This window comes from Hyperolius riggenbachi, chromosome 3 (assembly GCF_040937935.1).
Source record: "Hyperolius riggenbachi isolate aHypRig1 chromosome 3, aHypRig1.pri, whole genome shotgun sequence".
NCBI classification, from domain to species: Eukaryota; Metazoa; Chordata; class Amphibia; order Anura; family Hyperoliidae; genus Hyperolius; species Hyperolius riggenbachi.
The window spans coordinates 285,561,902-285,588,463 of NC_090648.1; the positions used below are offsets into that span (position 1 = coordinate 285,561,902).

Consider the following 26,562-nt stretch of genomic DNA (forward strand, 5'->3'; position numbering starts at 1 on the left):
CTTTACAAGTGGTGGTGGTGTGCCTATTTGCAATGAGGGGGCAGCAGATAAAAGACAAGTATAGCATGCGGATAAGATAGATTCTTGAGCATATAATTGTAATATATGTATGTGCTATCCTCATCTCTATGCCTTCGGTATCCAAATTAAGTGATTCTTTGCCAATGAAAAGACTATATTCAGTATTTTGCAGCCTTGGCTGTGTAATTTGCTGACATTTGTAGAAAACCATGAAAGTTATTGCTTAATTAAACTTAATATGAATCTGATTCAGCTTTTGTTTTGTATTAGAGTAGGCTGTTAATCTTTCTTCCTTATTGAAACATATTAAGATACACACAGACAAATGAGTTGTATTTAGATTCATTTTAATAATTTAAAAGGCCACAAATCATGAATATACAGAGTAAGGAAGGCAGTAATGCAACCAACACTTCAAACACCATAAAGGATTCTGAGATCAGTGCTTTCAATGGTGCTGTTTTGGCAGTAGCTGCAGCTCATACTCAGTTAAAACATATGATCAATTTTTTTTTCATTTATTTATACCTCACTCATTTAATTCAGTACAAAATGAAATCACTGGACACAGAGCATAATCATTATACTGAGAATCAATAAGGATTGTAACTGAAAACAAACTCTAAAAGGCAAGTGAAATGTACACCGCTGCTTCTATGGAATGGGGTCGCATGATGATTTTCCTTGTTCGTTTCAATGCATATGGGTTTTTTTTTTGCAATTTTATACATTTTCTCACCCAAAGAGGTTCTCCTGTTTTGTGTGGGTATATATATATATATATGTTATACACACACATACACACCAGGAGAACCTCTGAGGAAATGTATAATGTTACAAAAAAAGCATAACATTTATCTGTATATTACATTTGCTGGACAAGCGTGTGTGTATATATATATATATATATATATATATATATATATATATATATATATATTACTATCCGGGTCAGGTGACCCACTTCCTGCTCCAAGCAGCATCCTTACTCTTTCTACCTGCAAATTGCTTTTAGGGTCACCTTGCCTAACTGTGTTTTGGGAGAAAACTTCGAACTTCGGCCGACTATCTACGGTTAGCTCTGCCCGCATCCGGCCATGGCCACACTCATTTTCGGCACACTGTTCCTATTTTTTTGGGGGGGGGGGGGTCTGTATATAATCAGCACCAAGTTTCAAATACCCTAGGTACGCCACTGCCTGTATTCAGCATCTCTAGTTCTTGTGGGATCTCTGCTGACTAGTATGTTGTATGACTAGATTTTCCTCCATAAGTTGTTAACACACATAGATGTTGCCCAACTGTGTCTTTACAGTGGTTAGTAACCAGCTCTGACCCCCAATCATTTGTTTTAATTTGGTGAGGGTATGCCTTGGACACCAAGATGTGCGCCCAGATGATACCAGGCTATACCACAGATACCATACCATACCATGCTCGCAGAAGATACAGGTTACCCAGTTAGGGAACTATCAATCTTGTAAGCCAAATTTTACTCAGCATCCCCTGAACAAAAGAGAAGTTTCATTTCTGGAATGTTTCAGATATATGGAATAATTCAGAATCAAATATTAAAATCCTTATATACCGGTATATATATATGTACAAAATGATACCTGGTTCATATAAATATTTTATATCACATTTTTTGCATACTTGAATCATTTTACATACATCATTATATTAAACTCTTTAAAAAATAAAATAAATACTAAACTGTTGAGAAAAATGTTCTTAAACCAACACAATTGAGTATAAAAAGATTTAACGCATGTCTGCATGTGTGTATTTTACAAAGTGCAAATGAAAGTTACAATTCCAAATACATATTAATTATGCAACAGCTTACTGTTCAGACTAAGTTTATAAAAGAAATCACATTGCTTAAACCGTAACTAAAGATCTTGTAGGTGGAACACCAAGACTGACACACACATTTCCTGAGGACTTGACTTCAAACAAAACAATAAAAAAAATTGAAATCAGGAATTTAGTCGACCTTCAGAACTTTATTGGCATCAGACCCAAAAATAAAAGGAACCTTCTGCCACTACCTGACTTAATTTACTGATGAATGCTCAAATCCAACTTCACATTAAAAGCCTTTTAGTCTTGTTGGCTTCTATTTAAAAATTACAAAATGCCTATTCTGAAAATAAATAACTAGAGTATGATTAAAGCTAATATAAGTTGAAAAAAAAAACATGGGTGTAAAAAAAGTACATTGATTAGTAAAAGTTGCATGGTTTTGCATGTAAGCAAATATATCATCTATTCGGCTTGGATCCTGTGGACTAGTAGACACATTTATACTGTAGAAGTTGTCTTTGTGTATACTATATATACACAACCTATACAGCCAATAAGATTCCCCTTTCCTGTTCGGCCAAATATGTCTCTTACTCTAATGGTGTAACAATTCCTACTGACCCTCCACATATTATAGCCATGAATGCTGATATACAATATGATATGGCTGAAAGCCAGTGATATGGCTGAAAGTGGACTTGGGTTGAGGACACTGGCAGATAAATAGATATTTGTGAATTGGCCCTATTCAGGAAGTGGCTCTAGTCAGGCTGATAGTGTTAGATGAGTTCATTGACATCTAGTTATTCCAGTTTTTAGTGTAGATACAGTATGATACAGACCACAGTGTAGCAAGTACAGTAACTAGGAGTATTCTGGCAGTGATATTCCTGATCCACCAATCATGCAATACAAATAGGTTACAGGTTCAGTCATCTTTATGTCGGCATTTCTGACAAAAATGCTTCAGTCATTCAATATCATAACAAGCTAGTCTACATTCTAAGTATAAGGAAATGTTTTTGTTTGTAAAATGAGTTAGCAGTATAGATAGTAAATGAAATAAATACTGTCACACTATAGAACATCTGACAAAAACTAACATTATGGATAGAAAGTGATAGTGATAATTGTAGCAATATAGTGTTTGTTTATGCAATGTAATATTGCAACGTAAATATTACTGCTGACTTTTGACATAAACCTGTACTAAGAGAACTATGGAGGCCGCCATTGCTTATCCCCTTTTTAATATCCTGTTTGCTAGACTACCATACTGAGCAATGACCATGTGAGCCCACCACAATCCCTTATCTGGTGACTTCTACTTTACTTGGCAATATGCCTATGTACCTGTGCAGCGCATCTAATCCCAGTTAGGGGAAGCCAAAAGGTTGGCATGCAACTGCAATAAATTCAGGCAAGGTTTTCAAAGACACTTATAGTCTCCATCCCTGGGCAATATAAAACAGTAAATTAGGTCCAGTAACTTGGCATCCTCACAAGTTAGCATCAGGCAGCAAAGTCTAGAACCGACCCTGCACAAGCAGTATAAATGGATGGTATTCTCGTGCAATGCTTGTTCACTGTATTGTCATTATTAGCCATACAAGAAGATAAGCAGCTGGAAAGCACAACAAGCTAAGTGTGCGCTACAGTGCTCCAAAATGAAGGGTGTAAATTGCGTACATAACTCCTTCTAAACAGCTATAATAGTTAATTGTATTTCATACTGGACCCTAAATTATTTGATCTTATGGAAAATGTTTAACATGTTTTGGGAGATTTTATTATCGTCTATATCACCATCTTGGAAAATATCTCTTTTCTTACTAATTCCATATTCTCTTTAACTTCCTAACCTTACAGAAAACAGGCGGACCTCTCCAAAAGTGACAAGAATAGCAATAAACAAATAAAAACCTTTTTGGGCATTAACATGGCTACAGATTATGCCCGGTGCAATTTATACAGTATATTGCTTCTGGAACTAACACTTTCCTAATTTGAAAAAAAAACTTCATCAGATAAAAGAATGGCAGTTAAATAATATCGAACATACTGAATGTAACAATATCGGAAGTTAATTCAATTGAACAATCATACCGCAGTGCAATATTTTTACTTACAGTCCATGTAAATAGTCAGCTGGGTATTATGCAGTGCCTGGGGCTACCTACCTACCTCAGTGTTATCTTCGCCAACAATATATCTCTAATTACTGCAGCTGGGCCCAATGCAGGGCCACTTTAATCCAATTGTTATTAAACTATGAAAAAAGAGTTAGGCACAAGTATCACTTTCCAAGCTCAATGCTATTTGGAACTCTACTGAAGGCACTGCAGGGAATACACTAATCTTGATGATTAATACTATTAGCCTACGCTGCTCTTATTTACACATCGTACTGTTGTCATTGAGATGGTCATGTATAGGATAAGTATCCATTTCTCATTGGCACCTGGATTCATTTAGAAAAGAACAAGTCTGAAAAGTTCCACAGAGATGTGAAATGAATGCTGATCAGAGTCGGGTCTCCTGGACTTCCTCCTCTGTTTCCTCCTGTAAGGCAGTGATTTTCGGCCGGGATTTTCTCTTGCTGGAGTTTCGGCGGTGTAGGGGAAATAGTTTTAGGCGGTCAGATTGGCTCATGGCTTGCTTGAAGAAGCTCTTTTCATTCATCAGTTTCTGAATAGAGTCATACTGTCGCACTGTATTTTCTTCTATTACCTAGAAAAGCAAAAATATCAATAATAATTGATCTTGTTCTTTCTTTCATATGCAAGCATGCAGGTTTAGTTATTGTGTAAAACTAGGTTAACAGTGGTGCATTGCAATTTGGCATAACAACCTCTCTGTAATGTGGCTTGCAGCACTGCAATGCACCACCTCTGAGGCATTTACAGTGCAGCAGGTGTGTTGCAGTATGATGATGTGCGGCATCAAAACGCGTTGCATGCAATGGGCTTGATTCACTAAGAATTATCCGAGCTAACGTGTCTTATCAAAGTTAACACGCCTTATTAGAGTAGCATAGCAAGCGCTACAAACCCGCAGGGGCTCAGGGCAGGACACGTGGAGCTCTCATTGCAAATTAGCAGGCCTACTTTCGTAGCGCTCACTATGCTACTCTGATAAGGTATGTCAACTCAGATAAGGCATGCTATTTATCTTAGTGAATCAAGTCCAATGTGTTACCACAAACCTTGCGTGTTCACAGTTACAGTGAAGCATATTTTTCATTGACTATGTTTCATTGTACAGGACGCAATGCGTGGATAACATGCAACACTGCTTTCCCATTCCATTCCATTGCTGCTGTTACAGGGAATGCAACACATTGTATTCCACTGTAAACCTAGCCATAGTGCACTTGTAACTAAGTATGCCTAAAATAACTTGAAATGAGACTGAACAATAATATACTTCTATTACTGATCTTACAGTAATTCTATTCCAGCATACATTAAACCTACTTTACTGTTTTGTTTGCATTGCAGAAATGAATTAAGGGTTTACAGATGATATAAGTACTTCACAGCTCACTGCCTTCTCATTCCTGACCAACCAGCCTTATATCTGGATATGGGGATGGTAGACACGTCTAGGGAAACCTCACACAGTTTTGCTTTATACCATTGCATCATTCTGCCTTATTTGCAGTTTAGAAATCACACTCTGTCTTTTAAGCTATACATTAAAGCAGAAAAAATGACCCTTTGAACATTCCTGCAGTAAAACCTTATCACAAGCTGTCTCCCACTGTTTCCTGGCTGTTTAGGTGCTTCAGAAAATAGGTCTGTATTGGACCCAGTGGGTCAAAGAGCTCAGAGAAGTTCTTTTGCATCGATAACAACTGAAGTTTTTTTTTTTTTTTTTTTACTCTTCCTGTACTGGAAAACAACTTCAGACTTTTTTTCTTTGCTACTAATGTTTTATTTGTTATCTGTACTACACAAACAATTAATTATCTCGTAAGTTTATTTTTGCTTCAGGTTTGCTTTAAATCCTCCCACTAGGAAAACCATTATGTGGGATAATGCGGAGAGAGGTTACAACATCATTTTATCCCCTTTTTTTTAACTTTCTGTTAAAGCCACTTTTTTAATCAGAGGAGTCGTCAGGAGCCCAGAGCATCATGGGAAAAATACAATGTTGGAGCAATATTTGTGACATCAATAATTCGTTTTTTGGCAACTTACCAGGATGAACTGACATTCTAGCATGGCTTCCAGCCTGTGTTCAGATAAGATAACTGTACAATTTGCAAATGCATGCTTCAGTGTTTTCCTAATAATCTGAAATGTTCTGAAATAATACAAATGAACAATTACATCAATATGAACAGAAATACATTTTATATTTCATATAATATTGGCATTACTTTTAAAACCTACATGGGATCCAAGTGAGCACTGGGTTCATCCAGCAGGAGAATTTTTGCCTTGCTCAGAACTGATCTGGCCAAACACACCAGCTGCTTGTGGCCATGGCTAAGAACACATCCACCATCAAGCAGGACAAAATCCAGCTGGCCAGGAAACTGTTCAATGATAGACTTCAAACCAACCTACAAGAGATGACAATATACCATAACATTAACTGGATAGTGTCTCTGGTACCTGACCTAGACATACATGCACACAATTTGGGGCATAGCTACTAATGCCAAGCCTATATTCACAACACCAAATCATTTTTCATTCAGATTTGATGAAATAAAAGAGTGAGAAAATGGTACTGAAAATGTGTTTGTTTTCTTTCTAAATTATGTACACAAATGTATATAAAGTAGGAGAAACAAGCTGAGACATTCCTCCATTCTCACTCCATAGATTCTTCAGGAAAGGCAGCTTGTAGCCTCACCATATCAATAGGAAATCAATGATCACATAAAGGTAATTTTGTCTTGTGCCTTTTTGATGTTAAAATAACAGACAGTCCCTGATAGAGTCAACAATTATATCAATAAATTAGCACAGCATGCGCCCCTACATCCCTAAAGGTAATCTAATCTGCAAAAAAAAAAACTGAGAGATGGGAGAAAACAATCATTGGTTTAAAAAGAAACCGTAACCAAGAACTGAACTTCATCCCAATCAGTAGCTGATACCCCCTTTCTCATGAGAAATCTTTTCCTTTTCACAAACGGATCACCAGGGGGCTCTGTATGGCTGATATTGTGGTGAAACCCCTCCCACAGTGTGATGTCAGGACCATGTTTCAGACATCACTCTGTGGGAGCCTTGTTGCATTGTGGGAAATATATTACACTACCGGAAACAGTACTGGCAAAACAGGTACACTCACACTTTACCCAAAGGGGCTAAAGCCAATATGTACTGAAATTGGTAACGGTTGATAACCTGAACCTCATAGATGAAAGGGTACACAAGTCTGTGCTACCCACATGTCTGAGATACTAGTTCTAAAAACAGGTAAAAGACTCATATGTTATCATGCAATCAATGGTGTGGTACGATAGTGTGAGGAAAAAGGGTCTTTGCTGCCCCCCCCCCCACCACCACCTGATAGTTAGTGGGGTGTAGCTATCTCCTCCCCAACACACTCCACAACTGTGAATTGAGTACTGTAGTATATAAGTCTAAGTATTAATGGTACCTATACTGGTCTTATAACAGAAGGCTAGGATCCTCAATAAACACACTATATAGTCATAATGTGGTGCGGGTGTTCGAGGAAAATTTGTATTGTAGTCAAATAGAGACTACAAGTGGAGAGAATCAGCAAATACCTTTTTTCCTCACACTATCGTACCACACCATTGATTGCATGATAACATCTTTTACGTGTTTTTAGAACTAGTATCTCAGACATGGGGGTAGCACAGACTTGTGTACCCTTTCATCTATGAGGGTCAGGTTATCAACTGTAACCAATTTCAGTACATATTGGCTTTAGCCCCTTTGGGTAAAGTGTGAGTGCACTGTGGGAAATAACAGCTTTCTACAGTTGTTTCCAACTGCCAAAAAAGCGAGCAGCATATCCTTCCACTGACATCATATGCCAGCAGTAAAAATGTTACTATGTGATAAATGTCAGAATGTAAATCAGGGAGAGGAAAGGGTTTACACCGCCAAACACTGACTGAATGATTTATACATACTTATTGTAAATATGAAGCACTTTTTTATAACATTATTTTTACTGGAGTTCCTCTTTAAAGAGGAACTCCAGTGAAAATAATGTAGTAAAAAAAGTGCTTCATTTCTACCATAATTATGTATAAATGATTTAGTCAGTGTTTGCTCATTGTAAAATCTTTCCTCTCCCTGATTTACATTCTGACATTTATTACATGGTGACATTTTTACTGTGGGCAGGTTATGTAGCTGCTCCTAGCTGTTTTGGCTGTTACAGACAGCTGTAAACAGCTATTTCCTGTCTGTGAACCTTGTTACATTGTAACAAACTGCCAAAAGTACCGTGGTCCCAGAGCTTCTTGTGGGAGGGGTTTCAGCACAAAATCAGTCATACAGCGCCCCCTGATGGTCTGTTTGTGAAAAGCATTATATTTCTCATGTAAAAGGGGGTATCAGCTACTGATTGGGATAAAGTTCAATTCTAGGTTGGAGTTTCTCTTTAAGTATTCATGACCGCACATCTTAAATAAGTTTAAAACGTAACATTTTGACTCCTTTCACACTGCACAATGTGTTGTGATAAAGTTTTAACAACAGTGCCAAAAAGTCGCATCATATGTTACCATAAGGGTGTGACCATACAGGGAGGCATACAGTACAATGGAAAGTATGCCTCACTTACACTGTAAATGTGCAGGTTACTCCAAGAGAATGTGCTGCACCTCAATCATTGTGATAGCCTCATAGGAATATCATTGCATCGCATTGTGATACCATAACATTATTCATTGTGACGCGATGCAACTGACAGTGTGAAAGGAGCCTTATTGTACATACATAAAAAAAAAAAAATTCTAAAAAATTGGTATCCTGATTAGTTATAACATCAAGTAGAATGGTATACAATTTTGTAACTAGTCAGGATACCAATGTTTTAGATGTTTTTGTGTGTATATATAGTAAATGTCAATTTTTAACTTTATTTAAGATGTGTGTCATGAATACTTACACCAGTTATTGTTTCAATCCCCTCTAAAGGTCGATGTTTAAGAGAACGCCCTCCCTTTTCTCCATTTTGATGTCAGTCACAGTCACTAATGTTAGCAGAGGAGTTGCTGGTTGATGTTTCCTAAGCATGTTGACACCCCAAGTAACCACAAGGTGGCAGAATTGTATGAAAAAATAAGCAAGCTAGTCTGTTATAAACCAATGGAAACGTATGCACATTGCAATGTGGCACATTGTTCTTAACTTTGTGCATTATTGCTCTCAGTGGTCTCAACTGAGGCAGTAGGGATTTAGGGAATCATTTTTGCACATAATGCGCTTTCAGTTGGCTTTGATGTAAGGTGTTTCAGGAAGACGAATTTACCACACCAGCAGTGTAGTGGAAGTGTAGTGGAAGACTATGCAGTATTGAGGAATAGAAGCAACAGATTATTGTTGTGTTAACACATGAGGATGTTTGCATGCTAATTTACATAGAGAGACCTCACCCACATATCTCCTGCACTTTCCAAAATTTACCTCCTCGGTGACTTTCCAGATTTCTTCATCACTGTATTTTCCATAAGGATCCAGGTTTTTTCTGAATGTCCCTGAGAATATGAACACTTTCTGTGGGGACAGATAGAAACATTTCACAAATTGCCATCTTTATTTTTGTAATAAACATCTGATGAGGTGATATTAGCATGAGCAAAAAAAAAGCACTTGATTTCCTCATGCAGCTCATGTGAGGCTGAGCCAACACTTCTTACAGTAAAACCGGACCTGTTTCCTCCTCCGCTTGAAAGAAAGTAATTGTTAGGTGCCCAGCTAATAAATGGCATCTATTTATAAGTGAATTATGTGTCTTGCATAATTCTTTTCTCAAATAATAGTCAGTCACAGGCATATTTGTCATGAAATAATGAGACACAATTTTCAGCTATTCCCTGTGGTGCCACTCACATTATGCCCTGAGCAGAGAAGCTGCATTTGCTACTTGATAAAATCATTTTTTATTAAAGTTCATCTTTGTACATTGGCCTACTTAACAGCTATTAGTTCATTACCTATCCTAGAAGCAAAATGTCATAAGCCAACAAAGGTGAAAAAATAAGTTCACTCCCCGATGGTATAGGTCAGTACTTTGCAGTAAATTTTAGTATAATTTTGTGTTTCTACATACACATTCCTATGCGTTGGGTAAAAAAAAGCTTTTTTTATTGGGTTGACTAATGTTTTGTATCTTTGTTTGCTACTCTATATAAGAATAGATTACTTACTTGGTGCTTCATCTGGCCCCTAGCAGCCTATTAGGTCCCTTTCTGTAGTTCCTGTGCCCTCCAGGGTACTACTGTGCCCTTCAAAAGATTTGCGACCACAGCTGTGGTCGGTGTGGAAATGAACGGAGGCGCCAAAACGATAAAAGTAGCTAAAACTTTTGAAAAAATAGGAGAGTCCGTTGTGGACTCACCTCCTCCAAGCAGACACAAAAATAGGTTGATATTATATCAACAAGCAAATGTATTTATATATACGCTCCAAAGGGTCAAAGCAAGGCGTTTTGCAGGTGTGGCCCCGCTTCATCGGGCAATAGGGGATGGAGCATACAGAAACAAGTGTCTATGACTCGGACTAGCCCCTCTAGACATAATTGCATGCTGACAACAAGAAAGCCAGCAAGCATGTTGTCTACGATTTCCAAAAGAATTTCAGATTTTAATTTTTCAGACCATAGGTCAGTTTTCAACTTTGCCTCAGGCCCAAAGGAGGTGGTGGTATGTTTGGATCAGGGTTATATACAGTTTCATCTTTCCATGGCAGAGTTTTAACTTGCATTTGTGCATGTAGCTATGAACTGTGTCCCCAGTCGGGGTTCACAAATGTTCCTAAATCCATGCTGTGGTGTCCACTATAGAATTGTTTTGATTGCTGTGGGGTTGAAGAGCTCAGTCATCCAATACTGGTCTTGTCCTTTGTGAACAGAGATGTCCCTGAATTTTCTAAATCTTCATGATATAATGTAATGTAGGTGAAGAAATCCCCAAATGATTTGCAATATTACATTGAAGAATTCTTAAAGAGTAACGGTCAGGCTGCAAAAGCTAATTTAAACCTCTATTCTCCTGTGTTAAACAGTTTAGAAGGAAGACAAAAAGGCAATACTGAAGTTAAAAATCTCTCTTACTGTGATGTGTGCTGAACAGCAAGGCTGTTATTCCCAAGCTCTGTAAGGAGGCCGGCAGGATGCATAGCAGATACTGCAAGGCATTCTGGGGCTGCTTCTCCCCAGTGTACTACCTTGGGTCATCCCCTTCATTTCCCTATCAAGCCCTAAGGCTGCTTTCACATTGCGAAGTTACAGGCTCATGTTACAGCAGCTTGTAATTTGCAGCCAAGCTCATAACACTGAAAAATCACAGCGCACATGTTCCAGTATACTGCATGAGTCCGCTATTGCTCCTAGCCACATGGCTAATTAATATTCACTGCACAGTAGTGTTGTCCAGATTATGAACTATTCGGCTCTTTTTTATGAGTCGAATCATCAGGAAGCAGGGAGGATAGGACATCACAATTGGCTTCATAGGAGACAGACAAACATGGAACCTGCCATGAGCTGTCAGGAGCATCATTCTCTGCAAATCCTATATAAATCTTCTGTGAAATCCAAACGTGGACAGTGAAATGCATATGTAATGTAAGTAGAGCCAATATTTAGCTACTGATATATGTGTTTTTTTCTCTGATACCCTATACCTAACAGCTCCTCTTTAAACTGTACACATTTTCGTGTTTCCTGAAACATGTAGCTTGCATCAAATTTAAAATGAGCATATGTTTATCATAAATCATTAACATTTCTAATTTTTAGCACATTAATAGGTTTTTCAAAAGAAATATAGGATACAATATACACCGTATGTAATATATCTGCACTCTGCCAGCTTCCTCGTGCCTCTTCCTAGACCTCCCATTATTGCTAGCAATTTCTGTGTAAAACCTGAACTTACGTATCTGTGATAGGTAGTGAGGTTTGATAAAAGTTTTCTGTAGGCCACTTCCTGCTTCTGTCTCTGCACAAGAAACTGGTACAGCATCCATCATTACAGAAAGAATAGCACAGAGCATTGATCTGACCTGCCTTACAAGCTATGTGAGAGGAGCTGACACTCAAGGATGCAGAATTATTAGAGCTAGTGTACAGTCTACACATTATACAGGCTGCAGTGAAGAAGTGTTTGTAAGAGTAAGTAACCAGATGCTCCTTATATCACTTCAGGGAAACAAAATCAGCAATGCTTTATAATCACAGAACTAAGCAGGGCTGATTTTAAAAACGTATGTTATCCATACTCTCATCCTACAACACCATTGTCATATACTTATGAATGACTCATCTCAGCAAACACCTGGATTGAGGGTTAATTGAGCCATTTCATACTGCATTGCAAGAAATAAAACTGGCTCTAAAACAAACATGGCAAGAATCATTTATGTAAGTGGATTTAATCTGCCTTGAGAGCTGTTTTACAGCATGGTGCAATAACAGAGAAATGTGGTCATCCAAGGACGATTATAAAATCAATAAAATGTAGAAGGAATAAAGAGCACAATGCATAGTATGTGTTATATAAATATACTGTATATTTACTGATCATTGAGCAGTGCACTTACTAGCCTATTAGACAAATGCTCATTACCAGTTCTCAATGACTTCACGTCTGAAGGTGCTGCTCAGACTTTGTTTAGATAGGTGATGAAACTTTGTCCGAACAGTTTGGTATCACCCCTAGTTTTGGAGATGCTAAGCCCTGAGTATAGTCGGCTTGTGCCTGCATTACAGAATTTCCTCACGTGTCATTTGCAATTGTCTGTTAATTAGAAGCCTTATACTTATATGAACAAATTCCTGAGGACTGGAATTTGGCACCTACAGTCTATACTGAAGTAAGCCTGCTTTTCCATGAGCTTAAGTAACAAAATTGCCTAAGTGTACGAAATAGTGGATATTTCAGGATGTGGTATATGGAGCACATCTTAAAGAGAATCTGTATTGTTAAAATCGCACAAAAGTAAACATACCAGTGCGTTAGGGGACATCTCCTATTACCCTCTATCACAATTTCGCCGCTCCTCGCCGCATTAAAAGTGGTTAAAAACAGTTTTAAAAAGTTTGTTTATAAACAAACAAAATGGCCACCAAAACAGGAAGTAGGTTGATGTACAGTATGTCCACACATAGAAAATGCATCCATACACAAGCAGGCTGTACACAGCCTTCCTTTTGAATCTCAAGAGATCATTTGTGTGTTTCTTTCCCCCTGCAGCTATCTTCCACTGAAGTGTCAGGCTGTTTCTTCCTGCAGAGTGCAGACAGCTCTGCCTGTATGTAATTCCTCAGTATGTGAAAGCCCAGCCAGCTCAGAGGAGGATTTATCCAGCTTGTAAAAGATAAGAGAGAAGCTGTCCTAATCTAAATACACAGGCAGTGTGCAGAGAGGGGCCTGGAGGGGGGAGATGCATCACAGAACCACAACACTGAAGAACTTGGCAGCCTTCCAGACACAGGCCGACAAGTCTGACAGGGGAAAGATACATTGATTTATTACAGAGATGGTTATAGTAGAACATGCTGCAGCAAGCCAGAACACATTAGAATAGCTTTTGGAACTTGTAGGATGATAAAAAACAGGATGCAATTTTTGTTACGTAGTCTCTTTAAAAAGGAGTTCCCTTAAGTAGGGCTGGATTTTTTCCAAAAAAGGCCACAAAGGTTCAGACCTAGAGTGGTTGCTGTCCAAGGTTGAGGAACAGTGCAAATGGAGAACATCATGGAACAACATGGAAGCACATGGGTGTTAGAATTGAAGAGGGGGCTGCACATGTAATAGAAGGAGCGCTTCTTAACACATAAGTTGTGGTTGCTATAAATAGAAGAACGGGTCGCCAGAAAATTGGCCTGGGAAGCAAAAACAATAAAGTGTGTAAGTGTGTGTTTATATATATATATATATATATATATATATATCACAGAATCACACACACTACCATGTCTGGTGGAAATGGCACATGTGTTTCCACCACATTTATAAATTGCAGACCGTTACAAAAATGGCTTCCTCTGTAATCCTTCTATACTCCATCCACTTAGCACCCTCAGGCTTCTTTCTGTTTCACAAGCTATAGGACATTTTGCTTGGAATGTATTTTTCTGACAACTCATATATTCCATATTAATTTGAATGAGGGAAAAAATAGAATGCCATGTCCATTAAGATAGTCAAACAAGTATCAAGCAGTTTCACATTAATAGCTAATATGATCTCTTGATCACTGTTCTTTGCTTTGTCATCATCATTTCACTTTTAGGAAGCTGTAACCTGGCAACTGGTGATCAAAACAAGGGCAACAGCACTGTTTGTGAAGGCTTGGACAAATAAACATCAGCAAAATAGTGGGATTGTGGATGATTTATGATCAGTGGTGACTAATGCAGAACTACAGGCAAATATAAAAAAAAAAAATATTTGTCTATAAGGCCAATAGCCCATGTTTCACCAGACGCTGGACAAATTGTTGCAGATAGTTTTGCTATTGGTTTAAGCAAGTCTGCAGATGGTAGGCTGCTAAGTACCTACAGATGGCCTAGTTTTATCTAACCAACCCCCTGGCTTGTCATTTTCTGTGTATCCAAATAATCTATAGTCTACATTTAACCCAAGCTCAGCCATGTTCATGTTTATATTGCAGGAAATATGAACGACAAACACTCCTGCACTCCTATTTAGGGTAAGGCCTCATTTTGACTTGTGTGTGACTGGTCGCGTTTTCAGCAATGTACAGTGATGCAATTAGCAGGGACATCAGAAGTGCATAGACTGCACTTTCTGATGCCTACACATCCATGCGTTGCGTTTCACCACAGACTCACAACACATGGTTTCCGCAATTCTGCGCGTCTGCAGAGAGGTTCCATTCATTACAAAAAAAAATTTTTCCGTTAAACAAAGGTTCATTTATTGAAAATATCAGAATTCAAGATGAAGAAATACAATGTGTACTGTATAATACAGCAAAGGTATAGTAAGAAGAAATAAGTACAAATGTACAGATAACCAACTTCAAAATTAGCTGTATTGTATCAAGCGACCATATATATTTATGTATTTACGATGCTCTACTAAGTATTAAGCGGATAAGTCGAGACATTTAAAATAGAATAAATTATCTATATCTATATAGGCACTGGGTGCTTCTCTACCTCTATACAATGGTAGTAGGGAGGTGGGAGGAGGGGGATTTTTGAGTTAGTGTTACTACCTTATATGACTTTTGTTTCCATCAACAAAGAGGATCATGGGATTTGAGTTAGTAATGTGAAACTTATTCATATAGGAGGATTTTGCAACCATTTGTCCCATACCTTGTTGAATTTGCCAGGGCAGTTTCTATGTTTATAAACAAGTTGTTTATACGGTAGAGAGTTTTTTATCTTAGTTTTCCAGTCCGCAAGGGATGGGCTTGTGTTTGACATCCATCGGTATGCTACACATTGTTTAGCTGTAAACAAAGTTTCAATCAAAAAGGTTTTAACAAATTTATCCGTGTCTTCTGGTATAATATTTAGGATACACATTTTGATGTCTAGGGTAGCTGGAGATCCCATTTGGTCGTGTAGAAAGTCTACTACCTGTTTCCAAAAGTCCTCTAAGGGGGGACATTCCCATAGCATATGCAAGAAGGAAGGCTCTCGATGGTTGCATTTGGGGCAGTTGGGTGACGTTGCCGGGGAAAATTTTGCTATACGGGAAGGTGTCAAGTAGCTTTGATGAATTACATATAATTGTGTTAATTTTTCCCTAACACAGGGTGAAACAATTTTGGCTGTTAATAAACATTCCTCCCATTCCTCTTCATCAATGTCCACACCTAAAGATGTCCATTTTGCTTGGGCTTTATCTACTATAGGTTGGGACTGTTGATTAGCAATTAGTGGTAGAGAGAGACGATTTGATGTTGCATGGGGCCATCTTTAATACTTTCCATAATAAGGGACGTGGCAGTTAGGGGTAGACCGTTTGGGAATTGGGCTTTAATGGCATGAGACAATTGCAAGTACATATAGTAGAAGGTGCTAGGCAGGGAGTGGTGTTCTTTTAAGTAGTGAAACAGCGGTATTTGAGAGCCTTTCAGAATTTGACCCAGGTATACAATTCCTTTGTCCATCCATAGTCTGATATTTTGGAGTTTGTTTAATTCTGGTAGTCGAGGGTTTTCCCATAGGGGTGTATAAAATTCCCATGTTTTAGAAGAGATGAGTTTACCTACCCTATTCCATACCCTGGTCGCCTGGACCAAAATAGTGTTTTGCGGATTATGTTGCGTTAGAGTATTTTTGAGCAAAGCAAAGGGAAGATTACACAGTTTATTAGTGGCCTCAAAACCCAATAATTGAGGGGCATAGGGGGAGTTCTCTATGAACCAGTTTGCAATGTGTTCGAGCTGGGAAGCTATGTAGTACCAAAGTGGGACAGGCAATGCCATTCCTCCTTGGTCAGAGGGACATTGAAGGATATTATGCTTAAGCTTGGCTCTAGACTTACTCCATGTAATGGATAGTATAAATGAATTGAGTTTTTTGAAAAAGGATATGGGGATGTATACCGGGGAATTATGAAGTATGTATAGTATTTTAGGCATGAGAACCATTTTAATGTTATTTATTCCACCTGCAACTAATAGCGGCAGCTTGGTCCAGGCCACCAGTTTATTCTAGGCGAGTGATAGTAGTGGGGTTACGTTATCTGAATAGTATTTGGCGGGATCTGCCTGTACAATAACACCCAGATATTTGAATGAAGTGACGATCTGTAAAGGGCATGAAAGGCGACTCGTGGTTACTAGAGGGTTATAAATACCCATTATGGCTGATTTGTTCCAGTTTATTGACAGTCCTGAGTATTGACCCATTTCGGTGATTGTGTCATATGCAGCTTTGAGTGAGGAGTGGGGGTCTGCTAAATATAAAATTGTATCGTCTGCATATTAAAGCAGAGGGGATAGGGGACACCCTTGTCGGGTTCCTCTATGTAGGGCGAATGGTTTGGAGATTACTGAATTTGTACAGACTTGTGCCATGGGTTCGGAGTATAATAGCCTCACCCATTTCATAAAGTTCTCACCGAAGCCAAATTTGGCCAATGTTGCGAAAAGGAAAGGCCACTCTACAGCGTTGAATGCTTTAGCAGCATCTAGGGTGACTACGCAGCGGTCTCCAGTGTTGGTGTGTTTTGCTTGTAGATTTGTAAATAAACGTCGGCCTATATGAGTCACAATATATGTGATCCTTATCTGGTTTAGGAAGAACAATTATAAGAGCGGTGCGCATAGAAGCTGGAAGAATATCTTTCTCAAAAGCTTTGTTTAAGGTGGTTAGTAGTTCAGGGGATATGATATCTGTGAATCTTTTAAATGTTTCTATGGGTAGACCGTCAAGTCCTGGGGCTTTTGAATTTGGGATTGAGTGGATGGCAGTTTCCACATCCTCTAAGGTTAACGGGCTATCTAGATATTCACATTGTTCTGGTGATAATCTGGGTAAGTCTACTTCTGCAAGGTAAATCTCAGCATCTGATTGTGTGAACTGGGTTTTGGAAGTGTATAATTCTTGAAAGTATTCTGCAAATCTTTGATTTATAGAAAGGATTCCCCTCAATAATTCCGAGTTTTTGTCACGAATTTCAGTTATTGCACTAGATGTCGTTCTACCCTTTGCCACTCTAGCTAGGATAGTACCCGTTCTCTCCCCTTGCTCGTAGAAGGATTGTTTGTACAAAAATTGCTGAGATTTAGCTTTTTCATGCATCAGTAGTGATAGTTGATTTTGGGCTTTTTTCAGAGTACTTAGAGTCTCCTCTGACGGTCTGTCGATATACAGCCTTTCCATTGTAGCAAGTTGGGATTGTAAATTAAGTATAGTGGAGGAAGAGGTCTTCTTGAGGTGGGAAACAGTACTAATTAGAATACCTCTAAAGAAGGGTTTAAAACTGTCCCATACTAATGAACGGGAGCTTTCTTTTTTTATGTGCCAAAAAGAAGGATTGCAGCTTGTCCACCAACCAACTGTCTGAGGGGAGCAATGAAAGCCAGAAGGGGTTGAATTTCCATATGAAATTCATTGGGGTATCTGACCAATTCAGGGAAAGGGAGATGGGGGAATGGTCTGATGCCACTCTTGGAAGGTGTTTTATGGATTCTGTCAGGGGCAACAAGGTTTGGGAGACAAAGAAATAATTTATTCTTGAGCGTGTATTGTGGGTTGCTGGAAAGCAGGTGTATTGTTTTGAGGAGGGGAAAAAATGTCTCCAGACATCCCATAATAGTATTTCAGACATCAAATTTGCAAATGCGTTTTTTTTTAGAAGATACAGTGTTTGGGGCCCGTTCAAATGCTGGATCACATACTGCATTGAAATCACCTACCCAAATAGATGGACATGAGGGGAGAGATGATGTGAAGGATATTCATTCCTTAAGAATTGTAGAGGAGTATGGAGGGGGTATGTAAAAGGATAGAAGTGTTAGTGGTTTATTTTCAATAGAGCCATATATGAATATATATCTTCCTGATGGATCAATGACCAATTTATGCATTGAAAAAGGCAGGGATTTATGGATTAAGACTGAAATTCCTCTTGAATGTTGTGTAAAGGTAGAATGAAATGCCTTCCCCACCCAGTTTCGTTCCAAGGCTTTCACCTTGTTCCCCGTGACGTGGGTTTCTAATAAGATTAGTATGTCAGGCTTCTGTCCCTTGATGTGATTAAAAGCAATCGATCTTTTAAGCTGGTCATTTAGGCCACGAACATTCCAGCTAATGATAGATAGTGGTTTCTTAATGTTTGCCATTATGTTGGTGAAATACTGTGAACAGGGATGGGGTCCTGTATAGTATTAATGCATCTTTGAGTTGTGGTATTAGTGGATATAATGTAACATTGTAGACCTTTTGTATAGCAGTGCATAAAAAGAACCTGAACTTAGAAACCCTTGAAAAAAGAACACCCGAGACCCACCCTATCTCACTAGTAACCTTAAGTGAGATCTTATACCCAGTTTTAACCATAACTTCTAAGCACCTATAAAGTGAAATAACTCTTAGATTGCTTAGTTACTAACGTTTAAAGATAATAGGTATATTGCGATTTATGGGGGTGTGGTAGGACATCAGAGCAACAGCTCCTCCGACTAGTTGTGGTATGAGACCTTTTTACTTCAGTAAATCTGCTAATTTTATGTCTAGGTACAGAATCGCATTACCTCTCATTTTGGCAGCACGTATTCCTTTATGAGGAGCCTCTATGAAGGGATTTTCTAGTGGGGTGGTACTATGTACATAATTCTATCTTGTGTCTTTAAGTATCACCAAGGTATATAACATTGCTAAACATAGATGAGCAGTGTTTATATAATTATTAAAGGCACCTGAAAAGGAGACCCATTAATATTGGTAGGATAGATTACAGTGCATTAGGAAAATAGACTTTACATTATCCCAAAACCTTTCCCAAAGTCCTTAGGTAGAAATGGAAGACGCTCTACTTTTATTTTCCCCGGCTGATAGTAGGATAAAATCCCTATATTTTAAAGAAAACCAAAGCAAATAAGTATGTGTAACGATACTCGAGAAGAGGTCCAGTCCGCCCAAGGTAATGAAAGGAGAGGAATAATTCCCCCCCTGCACTCCATAAGTGCAGGAAAGCCGATTCCGTATATTTCTGCGTACTCCAGTATGGCACACTGACAGAATCGTCCTTAATAAATCTTTAGTCTTGAGGTATGCAAGAGCTCCTCTGATTCTTAGTGGTAGTGTCTTGCAAGTTAGGGGATCCAGAGGTAGGAAACAATATAGTCCGATTGAGCGAACTCCTCTCCGGGAGTTGCATAGCGGATGTGAGAGTACTATGCGTATAGGAGTATGTGTAGGGAGATCTTTATGCGAACTGATCCGTGACGCAGTTCTAAATTTCACATACATATCTGAACATCAGGTTTTCCAAGGGAAGAAAAAGAGGGACGTGGGGATATTAACTGCAGAAGTTATAATTAATCCTCTTCTAGAGAAGCCGGGCTTGGACGTGAACGCTTTTCAAGCCAGCGGGATACCTCTTCCGGCTCTGTAAAAAAGAGGGCCTTGGTGCCATCTACTACCCTGAGCTTAGCTGGATAAAGCATGGCGTAAGCAAGGTGGTTGTCACGTAACTTACGTTTGACTGCAGCAAATGTGGCTCGGATTTTTTGGACTTCTAGTGAAAAATCCGGGTAAAAAGACAGGGTTACATTTTCATAGTTGATTGTACCTTTTTCTCTTGCCGCTCTCAGTACGGTATCCCGGTCTCTGTAATTTAATAGCTTGAAGATGAAGGTTCTTGCAGGTGCGCCTGGCGGTGGGGTTCTTGGAGATATTCTGTGCGCGCGTTCAATTATGAATGCTGAGGAGAAGCTGTCTCTGCCGAACAGCGTCACAAGGAGATCCTCAGTAAACTTTTCCGGTGAGTTGCCCTCGCATTTTTCAGGCAGTCCGACAATTCTTATGTTGGATCTGCGTTGTCTATTTTCATGGTCTTCTTGACGATCTTTGATTGATTTCAGGTCTTTTTGCATCTGACCTTGTTCTTTGGAGATAGGCCGCAGTTTGTCTTCTATATCGCTGACACGTGTTTCTGCCACTCCTACACGGGCCTTAAGAGCTTGTAAATCTTGCCTGAGAAAGGATACATCGGTGCGTACCTATCCCAGCGTAGCTGTGATAGAGGACAAGCTGGTTTGGCATGCTGTTATTGCTGATAAGAACTGAGCTAGTGTGGGCGGCTCAGTGTCCTCTGTAGCGTTCTCTCCGGGAGCTTGCTGTGAGTCAGAGTCTGCGCCATCTTGATCTTCATGGCGGTATTTGTTAAGCTTAGCTATTGCCGTGGAATGCCTTCCCGAAGCCATAGTTGCTATCTCGGAGGTCAGTGCAATGTTACCTACTAGTTCCAGGCAAGTTTGTCAGTGATAAAAGAGGTTCAGGATAAGTTTAGGATGTTGCCGGAGCAGAGCTCGTCTGATCTGCGTCCTCACTCCATCGGCTCTTGGCCACGCCCCCCATTCATTACAAATTAATGGGATTGCAACCGCACTGGGTAAAATTGTGAAGCAAGGCAGTGATGTGCGTCCCAGTAGCCACCTGTATTGCCCACAGTGCATACATGGTAACGAGGCCTAGACAATAGGTTTCTGAATAATAAAATAAGTTAAACTATATTGTAGTGTCCCCAGTGGTCAGTAAAATCGTGTACTTAGGGTATATGTTGTGGTCTGTGATAGTCAGCATCTTAACTACACTTGCAAAATGTTATTCCTGTAGATAATGTGCATAAGAGGGTGGTAGGATGTGCAGGCCAAATCCATTTTCCTCAAGGTCTTTTGCCAGCAGACTATACCTTAAGTGTGAATGGTCAACTTGACTGTGGGTTTATGTCTATGGAAGGCATAAAAGAGTGAAGGGAGGCAGCAAACATTGCTAAACAGTTTATCAAGGAGGAATATAGTGAATATTATGTCACAATAGTGGTCATCTGATGCACACATAAACACGAGATGATTATCTCATGTCTATGGGTGCCTTTTAGGCAATAAATAAGATGTTAGTTTAGTGATTAAAACCTGAAGTGAAGTAGATGAAGAATCCACTGAGATTACTGACATACACCAGTCATTTTACCCATAGAACAGCTTCTACCTCAGAGGAAGGATCTGGTTAGTTAAAGAGGAACTCCAGTGAAAATAATGTAATAAAAAAAGTGCTTTATTTTTACAATAATTATGTATAAATGATTTAGTCAGTGTTTGCCCATTGTAAAATCTTTTAAATCCCTGATTTACATTCTGACATTTATAACATGATGACATTTTTACTGTTGGCAGGTGATTTAGCTGCTGCATGCTTTTTGGCAGTTGGAAACAGCTGTAAACAGCTATTTCCCACAATGCAGCAAGGTTCACAGACGAGAAACTACCAGGAGTACCTACTCAAGAGTTTCTTGTGGGAGGGGTTTCACCACAATATCAGTCATACAGCGCCCCCTGATGGTCTGTTTGTGAAAAGGAATAGATTTCTCATGTAAAAGGGGGTATCAGCTACTATTTGGGATAAAGTTTAATTCTTGGTCGGAGTTTCTCTTTAAGCGATATCTTTAGACTATATCTGGCACAGGCTGTACCTGCTGCGTGCGTTTCAGACTATTGGCTGCAGATAGAACAGCAAAGTTTGCATAATAGTGTTTGCTTTCTATTGATGTTAAAAATAAACTAATGAGAGAGCCAATCTGTTTTATGTGATACAATCTAAAAAATATAAACTGAACAAACCAGTCATGTATACAAGGCTTAGCATTATTTACTCTACAGCACTGGTAGCAGTGGTTTAAAGAAAGTTTTATGAAGTATAGTCTACCTTTGACTATTTTAAAGGTTCAGTACAGTTTTTGGGTCATGATTTAATTCAGAAATTTGGCTTTGTACAACATCTTTATGCCATTCCTTTGTACAACATCTTTATGCCATTCCTCTCATGTCACTATAAGGACATAGCAGACATTTTGTTAGCTATAAAAAGAAAGCACTTGGGCAGCTGGAGGAAGGGGAGAAAAATACTTTTGAGAGCTATGCTCATGTCTGAAGATATATTCACTGGTTTCTTCATCTCAAAAGAAACCAGTGCTCCTGGTCATTAGAGCGTGATGGGGCGCAGGCACGGTCGGGCCCCCAATGCGTGATGAAGCAAGACTTTGCCAGTGTACTGGGCCATAGTGATGAGCAAATCCGATCCGGATGCTACTCGGATAGTAGCTATCCGGATTTCTCCCAGTAATGCACTGCGGCCTGGGCGGGGGATTTAATCCTTACCTATCATGACGTCTTCTTCGTCCGTCCCTCGGCGCCTCCCACCACGATGCGCTCCACTCCGGTGTCACGTGACTAAAAAACACTTCCTCCTTCCGGGTTGAAGGAGGAAGTGTGTGGGCCATCCTGCGGCGGACCGGAGTGGCCCGTGGAGATGGCAGGGGACCGAACAGCCCCAAGGGGGCTTGAGGAAGCCATAGGTAAGTATAAAACCTTCTGTTATAGAATGCACAGTTTTACTTTTACTCCTAGAGGCATCTTTACAGCCACATCATATTTCCTGGCTACTGGGCACAACACATTTGATGTAGATCGACCTATAATCTACCATTGGATTTCCTGATAACCAGCATGGTTGCCAGTAACCTGCAAGGTTAATATGGCTGCCAAGAAGCCATCAGCAGCCAAACTTTGAAGGAGAATTTCTCTGATCTCCACTGTGGCAGTGGCGTTCATTCCATTGGGCGCTAGGGGGCGGGGCGCCCCGGGTGATTGACAGGGAGGGGGGTGTCACAAAGCTGGGTTGCCAACCGCACATCTAAATTAATCATCTGAAATGAATCTTGTCTGTATGTTTTAGGGCGCTTTGTGAGCATTGCATAGCTGCTATTACAGCGTGGTTCAGCAAGCCTGAACAGTTAGTTACAACAGATGCATCAGGGTGCTGCCGCCTCCTTCTCCTCCCTCCAATCAGAAACATCCTTTTCCGGCTGTCAGCTCTCTCCAGCCAATAGAAGCGAGAGAGACAGCCAAGCAAACTCCGCCCCCAAAGCTCTGAAGTTTGGGTCTCAGCCAGGATGGAGATAAGATAACTAAGTGCTCCAACTGTCCAGTATCACTGTCCTCAGTCCTGCAATCCCCTTCTTTTCCCTGCTGCTCACACAGCCTGTCAGCATACATACAGCACTCCTGGAAGCCACGAGGAAGCTGATCAGTGTGATCAGCTGGAGGAATTCTCAGTGCTCTAGACTGTGCTGGGCAGCATTCCTTAAAAACTTGGATGGGGTCACGGGGGGATGGGAGCAGGGAAGCCAGTCTATAGGCAGGGCATGGGCAGGCAGTTTTCTCCTATATTTGCTATAGAAGCTGGAGTCTATAGATTGTGAGCTAGTCTGAGGACAATTAAAGTGTACCAAAGCTGCCTAATAATAAAAGTGTTATACATACCTTGAGCTTCCTCCAGTCCCATCGATCGCTCTCATGCCGCCATCCTCCGCTGCCCGCAGCTCCAGTACCTGGTCCCACAACTTCCTGCAGTCGCGGCCAGTCTGACGCAAGAGAAGTGTGCTCTCTATGTATCTCTCCAGCGGCTGCCAGAGAGATACATAGGGAGCGCACTTCTCTTGCGCAGACTGACCGTGACTGGAGGAAGTTATGGGACCAGGTACTGGGGCTGCGGGCAGCGGAGGATGGCGGCATGGGAGCATTCTGTGCGAATGGGGCTGGAGGAAGCCGCAGGTGTGTATAACACTTTTATTATTAGGCAGCTCTGAATGGGAGCTGAAGGGAAGGGAGTCGGATGGGAAGCAGCACAAGAAGGAGGGGCAGGGAAGGGGGAACCAGACCCCCCTCTCACCTGGGCCACTTCCTCCCCGCTCCAGATATGCGGCAGGTATGCAGGGAATACTTCACCTGACTCCTGCGTTCCAAGCGCTGGAGCGCTGCCTCACCGTCATGTGCCACAGGTCTCCGCCTTCAATGTCGCTCACTGTGCTTCCACTAATCAGGAAGCACAGTGAGCGGCATTAAAGGCGGAGACCCGTGGCACATGATGGTGACGCAGCGCTCCAGCACTTGGAACGCAGGAGTCAGGTGAAGTATTCCCTGCCCGCTGGGCCTGCCGCATATCTGGAGGGGGGAGAGCATGGAAGGAGAGGACCCGGGTTAGAGGGGGGTCTGGCATTACCCACCTTGGCGCGCTTAGTATGCTGCGCTCTCTCCTTTCCTATTTATTTTTTTTTGGGGGGGGGGGGCGAGTGTCTTTTAATACCCAGCACCGGGTGTCAAATGCCCTAGGTACGCCACTGCACTGTAGGAAATAGTCAAATTACCTTCCTGACCACAGAACTACATTAGAGGACCTTTCTTGTGGTAATAGTAGTCTTTAATGGAACAAAACATTAATGTAACACTGCAAGAAGTCTCCAACCTTCCCAGCACAAAGCAATGTATAAATACGGCAATACTCTTAAAACAAAACTGACACAAACCTGGGCAACAGAAACTGTGTATCATATTTACTATCCTGCTCCTGTGCCCATGCATGTGTGTGGTCTTCATTGCTTTATGGCCATGGTTGTGGGCTTGTACACATTATCACATCATTTTTTGCATGTATTAGCATGGACTCCGGTGTACACAAAATGGGGAATTGCAGGCCAAAATGCCAACCTTGTGTCTCTTCCTCTTTGTTGCATTGATCCAGTGTATTCCTGTCTTTTGACATCCCATTCCGACCTGGACTGCCTGACTATCCTTGATTTATTACTCCTGTTCCTGACCCACCTTGCCTAACTAACCTTGCTCCATTACTCCTTTTCCTGACTTGGCTTTTTTGATCACCCTTGCTCTACTTCTCCTTTTGTGGCCTCAACCTGCAATCTTGATTTTGCCTATTCTCCACCAGTCCTGACTTTAAGCTGTGACAACAACATTACCTGCTGTCCAACAGTGCTGTTTTTTTTTTTTTTCTTGCCTCTGACCCCCTGGTATGGGAGTCATTATCAGCAAAGTAGTCTAATGCCCACCAAAAGTACCTACCCATCATCCTTTGTGGGGTGCTCTGGTGAAGACCTAGAGGACAAAGTAGACTCCGAATCCTAGGTTATCCTTCATCACTTGCTGCAGATTGGCCTTGCATAATTCATTGTGTAATCATAACACTAAGCACATCGTGAAAAAATACACACATTAAAAACTACCATGAGTTGGGACTGCAAACCCTTTTAAATGTCTAGGCTGGTGAAGTAAAGAAATTAGAAATTAACCCACATGGAATATATATTGTTTTGCAAATCCACCTTTTATATTAAATGACCATTTAAAATAAGTATGTGTAAATATGTGTTAAAAATTGAAGGCTGGTTACGTTTGAGAGTTTGGGCCTGATGAACATTTATGGCTCCTTATCGCATGGAAGCACTGAGGCAGCTCCGGGATGTGGTCACTTATTCTCCTCTGAGATGTGACCCTACGGCGGAGTTTAGCAGACAGCTACTTTCACTCTTGTCCTTGGGTGAAAGCTTGGGAGTAATCTCCCAGCGACTAGCGGAGTATCTCGCTGTGTCTTCGCCTGTTGTCCCGGTGTTTCATCACCTGCCCAAGATACACAAACAGGGGTTTCCCCCAGAGGGCAGGCCAATTGTGGCCGGGATAGGCTCTCTGGGGGAGCGCCTGGGCGACTGGGTAGATGAACACCTACAACCTTTAGTGCGACGTCTTCCCGGTTACATACGAGACACCAAGCATGTGCTTAGCAGTTTTTTACACTTTCAATGGCATGTCCACTACAGTTGGATAGCCATTGATGTTAAGTCACTATACTCCTGCATTCCTCATGCTCTCGCTTTGGACGCTTTGGATTATCACATGGCGAGATACTCCGCTTTTTCTACGGACCTTCAGTTCTTCGTCGGGCGTGCCGTCCAATATCTGCTTACCCACAATTATTTTCTTTTTGAATCTGATTTTTATG

The 26,562-nt window shown here is 40.4% G+C and overlaps 1 protein-coding gene across 4 annotated transcripts in view; it reads right to left on the bottom strand.

Annotated features, from left to right (window-relative positions):
• Positions 1-361: 361 nt before the first annotated feature.
• The window catches only part of CFTR (CF transmembrane conductance regulator), a 210,613-nt gene continuing 184,412 nt past the window's right edge, over positions 362-26,562 (bottom strand). For all 4 annotated transcript variants that reach the window (XM_068276426.1, XM_068276427.1, XM_068276429.1 and 1 more), the window contains 4 exons: positions 9,462-9,551; positions 6,228-6,400; positions 6,033-6,138; positions 362-4,560 (listed from right to left, as the gene is read on the bottom strand). In XM_068276426.1, coding sequence (XP_068132527.1) covers positions 4,354-4,560; positions 6,033-6,138; positions 6,228-6,400; positions 9,462-9,551 — 576 coding nt within the window. In that variant the 3' untranslated portion in view covers positions 362-4,353. The remainder of the gene's footprint in view (positions 4,561-6,032; positions 6,139-6,227; positions 6,401-9,461; positions 9,552-26,562) is intronic.